Consider the following 6,078-nt stretch of genomic DNA (forward strand, 5'->3'; position numbering starts at 1 on the left):
GAATACGCTGGTAAATTTGTAAAGCAGCTGTAAATTATATTATGTATATTTTACCACAGTTTACATAAAGTAGATAAATTTTGAGAAGTGTTCTATGTTGCAAGTAATGTGCTAAGTGCTTTCACATTCATTACCTCATTAAATCCTCCCAAAGGAATGAGCCCATCAAAGTAGAAATTATCTCCATTTTTTATACAGAGAAACCGAAGTTCAGAGACACTAAGGGACTTGCTCAGAATCACCCAGATGGAAAATAAATTGAAGTTGTAATCCATGCTTGCCCAGTTCCAAAGTTCACTGTCTTTCTAGGGTTTAGATTTTAAGCCGAAATACAATGGAGAAGACTTTTCATGCACTATAAGATGTCTTCAGAGAAGTACTACATACAAGGGTATGTGGCTATACTTTATAAATTTGTGTCATATTTTAATATAAAATTATACTTTTCACCAGAGAAATGAGTGTATTTTATTTGAAATTAAACCTTATTTTGTATTTAGTTCTTAGAAATGCTCACTCAACTTACTTTATATTTGCAAACTGAACATTTTCAAATCAGACATTCATTTGCAATGGTCAGCCACATCATCCTCTTTTATTTAAACAGATCTTTGCCTGCAATATGGAAGGAAGAAGCAACCCCAGTGGAGAAGTAAAATATACTACCTGTCCAGATAAAACTGGATCCCCTAGAAAACCATATATAAAGGGAAAGATCCATGCACACAGTATAAAAATGGGATGGAGTAAGTAATGTTTTTGTATTTAAAATTTTCCCTCTGTCTTAATATTAACTATTGAGAAGAAATCTTCCTCTCATTGTCCCCAGCTTTATAAAATGTTCTCTTAATCATTTATATGTGAGATATTCTGTCATATAAATGGGTTTAGTTGTAAACTATATTATTTTTCTAGTTCTCTCTTGCTATCTCATTAATTTGCACATGAACAAATTATTGAGCTTTATGTGTCCTTAAGTAAGATTATATCTAATATGGAGGCCACAATTAGAAGGCCACATCAATGATAAAAGTCAGCTTAAGAAATTATATTCATACAAATTATTTTCTCTCCAAACTAGAGAAATCAACTTTACGGCACATATACTTAGCTTTTCAGTCTCTTGCAAATAACTTTACAATATTTATTTAAATGCTTCATGTCCAATATTCCAAACATGTAACTTGAATTATGTTTTCATTATCTTTATTAATATCTGGTTATTAATACACTATTGTTTCATGTTTATATTTTTTCCTCTGTGAAAAATTTTTGTTAACTCATGAGATAACATTCAAGTGGGAGAATTTTAAGTTTATTCAAGAATAATTTTGATTTTATTTCTCTTTGCAGAACCATCCAAACATAATGGTGGAACATACATTTCAAGTTACAGTTTAGAAGTCAGTGAAAATTCAGATGGTAAGGCATCATGATTTTTTTTAATATTTTATTTTGAAATAATTTTAGACTCACTAGAAGCTGCAAAAAAAAAAAAAAGGTATAGAGAGTTCCCATGTTAAATCTTCACTCAGCTTCTCCTAAGATTAATATTTTACATAACCATAGTACAATTATCAAAACTAGGAAATTGGCATTGGGATAATACTATCACCTAAACCCAAGAAATTACTTGAGTTTCTGCAGTTTCTAGTAATAAATCAGGTTTACTGACTGATATCTTATGATTTTATGGTTAATTCAAGGGGCATATATTATTTTACTATTGAAATAGATAACTGGACCAACTTCGTTTCCAAAGTTGTTATTTCTTAGTATACACATGAGATATCATGGAAACCGATAACATTTATAAGCAAGCTGGGCATGGTGGTTCACGCCTGTAATCCCAACACTTTAGGAGACCAAGGCGGGTGGATCACTTGAGGTCAGGAGTTCAAGACCAGCCTGGCCAACATGGTGAAACCCCGTCTCTACTAAAAATACAAAAATTAGCCAGGCTTGGTGGCACAGGCTGGTAATCCCAGTTACTTGGGAGGCTGAGGCATGAGAATTGCTTGAACCCGGGAGGTGCAGGTTGCAGTGAGACAAGATTGCACCACTGCACTCCAGCCTGGACGATAGAGCAAGACTCCACTCAAAAAAATTTTTTTAAATGATAAGCTACCTATAAATAAATTGAATAAATTTGCTTTTTCCCTTCAGTGAATCTCTGGAACATAATTTACAGTGGCAACAAAAGGGAATTTCTATATAATCACCTGCAACCTGGTACTGCATATAAACTGAGAGTCTTTTGTAACTCACTTATAGTCCAGACAGGTGAGAAAAGAAAGATGGAAAACATTTTAAACTGAAGACTGAAATGAGCTGTATCATATTACTAAATGTTTTACAAAACTGAACTTTAATTCAGTACAGTCATAACGTATTTTTTCTTTCTCTTAGCCTTCAGATATATTGACTATTCAAACACCTACTCTTTCTCCTGCATCTTGCTGTCCTCCACCCTTGAATGGTAAGACAAAGTCCAGAGAAACCAATGTCCTATGCAGTGAGGCTTCTTTGTATGATTTGTATGACTAAGCCTATCTTTCCTGTTTTGTAACTTTTGATTTTTTATATATTAAATGATATTAAAGCAGAGTGATTTTCTTTTAATATATAATCAAATATTGGTCAGCCAATTGTTTCTTTTTTTACTTTGTTCATTTTTTAGATTCTGGGTCTCACTCTGTCACCCAAGCTGGAGTGCACTGACAGTAATCATAGCTCATTGCAGCCTTGAACCCCTGGGCTCAAGCAAACCTCCCTCTTCAGCCTCCCGAGTAGCTGGGACTACAGGCATGCACCGTCATATCCAGCTACATTTTTTTATTTTTTGAAGAAACAGGGTCTCACTTTGTTGCCCAGGCTGGTCATGAATTTCTGGCCTCAAGTGATCCTCCCACCTCAGCCTCCCAAAGCACTGAGATTACAGGCAGGAGCCACCGAGCCTGGCCAGTTGTTTCTTACTTAGTAATTGAAACCACAATTTTTTTTAAGTCTGTAAATAAAATTTAAAAATTAATTGACACGATTACTACATTTTGAGTCTTCTGTTACTTTGTTTTAACAGTCTTCTCAAATTATTTTGTATAATTTTAGAGAAGCACCTTTAAAACTATTTACAAAATACTTTAAATTTGATTTTGTATATTTTAATAGAAAATTATGTTGCTAATGGAAACCCTGAAGCACTTGTATGTGTCAAAAAAGCAAACGGTAACCACGATGACACACAAGGGCACCCTGGCTCTGAAGTGAAATACAGATCGAGTAAACAAATTCCTGTAGAATACACAATTTCTAGTTAAAAACAGCAAATAGGGATAGAGAAGTTATATAGTTACGTTGTCCCATTTGTAGTCCATTTCACTTTGGATGGATATATGCTGCTACTTCCCGTCAAGGTGGGAAGTGATCATGCCTGCACAATCATTTGTATGTTTGCTTATTTGTTTGTTTGTAGTTTGGATCTTTCAATGAAGTGTGAAACCGCATCAGTCCCAGGCCCTCCTTCTCAATGTGGTACATCTGTACTAACCTGAAAGGGTCCAAACTGTGTTGTTGTTAGCTGGGGAGTATGTTATCAATTTATTGTTATTAATTTATGATTATTATAAAAGCACAGTAATTTTTTTAGAACCTTTTTTGGAAACTCTGGAACTCCCTAAGGAGTCAGAGTTTAGAATTAGAATCCCACAAATCTTGATCATGGTTTCTGGAACACACCTAGGATGTAATACTAATGGTATTAGCTAATGGTATTAGCAATGCTAATCCTGCTCTACAGAGCCTATATTTGAGGAGAGTAATACATTTGGAAAACCAAGTAGAATATCAATAGGTCACTAATTTAATTTTTAAAACTAAAATAAGAGATAAAGTTAAATCAATTTATAGAACTTAGCATTTTTTAAAGCGTCATTGGGAAATCTCTGGTCATGTTTGCTTGCATGTAACTATACAGTGTGACACATAAGAAATGTGGCTATAAGATAATGAAGCTTTAAAAAGAACAAACTTTTGGTTGGGCGCAGTGGCTCACAACTGTAATCCCAGCACTTTAGGAGGCTGAGGCAGGCAGTTCACCTGAGATCAGGAGTTCAAGACAGCCTGACTAACATGGAGAAACCCTGTCTCTACTAAAAATACAAAATTACCCGGGTGTGGTGGCGCATGCCTGTAATCCCAGCTACTCGGGAGGCTGAAGCAGGAGAATCACTGAATCACTTGCACCCGGGAGGCGGAGGTGGCGGTGGACCAAGATGGCGCCATTGTACTCTAACCTGGGCAACAAGAACAAAACTCCATCTCAAAAAAAAAAAACAAAAACCAGAAAATAACTTTTTTACATCCATGTGAATATTTTCACATTCAAACCAAGCTCTAAAAAAAAAAAAAAAAAAAGGCCTAATTATTTAGCCATGTAAGTCTCTTTAAAATTTTCTTCCCTTTTTCCCAGACTCTAGCAGGATATGTGTAGCATTAACAAAAAGCCTTAGTCTCTTAATAATAGATGACAGGTATGATTACATCACTGTATCACTGTATAAAGGCCAGAGAATACTGGGGTTTGTGTTTCATCCCAGTAACCAATAGTAATATAAAGCAACATTAGTATATGTAAGTTTGCTCTTTTTTAAGTAACTCACTTAAAAATAATTTTAATACATTTTTAAAGGCATTCATCTAATATGTAAAATTAGATGATCCTTTTACTTAGTTTTATTTGAGCCTTTTAATGTTAATTATAGTATACTGCCTTATGCTTAATTATTTCTACACTTGTCTGTATCTCATAGCATTTAATAGATTATAAGCTTTGACACTGAAAGGATCATGCTGTAACTCTTGACAGTATCTAGTATAGTGACTACCTAGAGAAAGAACTCAATTTCTGTATCTGTTGCATCTTTCACATGCCTGTATGCAATGGTGCTGAAATCACTGATTACAGGCTAGAGTGGGGACAAATTGAAAAATCAGTGCACTTGATTGACACAGGCCCTTGCTTGAGCTATGAAGTTAAAGGTCTCATTCCTGCAACTACATATTTTTGCAGAGTCCAGGTAAACCTGACAGTTCCTCCAATGTAAACAAGACAACAGCTCATAACCTATGCTATCCACAGTCATAGTACTGGCAGCATTTCCAGTATGGAAAGCAGGAGATAGTCACAGACTTCCAAATGTTAGATATTGCTCATATTCAGTGGCAACATTCTGAGCTCCTGCACCTGGCTTTGAAAGTCTCACATAATCTAGCACCTACTTTCCATTCCACCTGGCAGAATAATTCTGCCATTATTGTCTCTACAGTTCTGTGTTTCCCAAATTTCCCTGAACCTAAGAATCATCTGATATGCTTGTTAAAAACACTGACTCCTATACCCTCACTCAGACCTACTGAATCAAAATTTCTAATCCAGAGGTTTGCTAATCGTATATTTAACAAGCACCCAAAGTGATAATTATCATCAATTAGGAAAAACTGCATGAACTCTCCATTCGAAACAAACAAGTCTACTCCGCCATCACCACTAACAAATATGCCATGTGCATTTGTTCATACTGTGCTCTCTGCCTATCTTGTTCCTTAAAACCAAGCTCTTGTATAAATGTTTCCCTGATAACCAAAATGGAAGTGATCTCTTCCTCTTTTGAACTACTAGAACTGTAAGATTCATAACCTGAACACTGATACTTGATATCTAATGTCTATCCCTCATACATTATTATCTAATGTCTATCCCTCAGACAATTTTCATAACTGAAAGTTGTCTTTTTAAAAAAAAAAAATCCTTTGTCAGATTTGTTGGGTGTCACTATTTTTTGTGTTGCAAAAAATGCTCTCACAATACATATTTATTAATTAGGAGGTCATTGCAATAGCCCAAAGGATAGGTGATGAAAGAAGACATACAAATGGCCAAAAGGTATATTTTTAAATGCTCAACATTAGCAAATCAAAACCACAATAAGATATCATCTTAAACCAGTCAGAAGGCTGTAATTAAAAAGACAAAGAAGGCCAGGCTTGATGGCTCAGGCCTGTAATCCCAGCTCTTTGGGA

General features: G+C 35.0%; 1 protein-coding gene across 1 annotated transcript; it reads left to right on the top strand.

The window, feature by feature from the left end:
• Positions 1-598: 598 nt before the first annotated feature.
• Positions 599-2,510, top strand: LOC111536058 (fibronectin type III domain containing protein 3C1-like). Its single transcript, XM_023202329.1, has 3 exons — positions 599-746; positions 1,354-1,422; positions 2,410-2,510. Exons 1-3 carry the CDS (start codon positions 623-625, stop codon positions 2,481-2,483), a joined length of 267 nt encoding a protein of 88 aa, XP_023058097.1. The 5' UTR covers positions 599-622; the 3' UTR covers positions 2,484-2,510.
• Positions 2,511-6,078: the final 3,568 nt, after the last annotated feature.

Source organism: Piliocolobus tephrosceles, chromosome 12 (assembly GCF_002776525.5).
Source record: "Piliocolobus tephrosceles isolate RC106 chromosome 12, ASM277652v3, whole genome shotgun sequence".
Classification (NCBI taxonomy): Eukaryota; Metazoa; Chordata; class Mammalia; order Primates; family Cercopithecidae; genus Piliocolobus; species Piliocolobus tephrosceles.

Excerpts from the sequence above, each read along its gene's own strand:
- LOC111536058 (XM_023202329.1), top strand. The coding sequence starts at position 623 with ATGGAAGGAAGAAGCAACCCCAGTGGAGAAGTAAAATATACTACCTGT. Across the intron at positions 747-1,353 it reads CAGTATAAAAATGGGATGGA|AACCATCCAAACATAATGGT; the intron begins GTAAGTAATGTT and ends TTCTCTTTGCAG. Across the intron at positions 1,423-2,409 it reads AGTCAGTGAAAATTCAGATG|CCTTCAGATATATTGACTAT; the intron begins GTAAGGCATCAT and ends TCTTTCTCTTAG.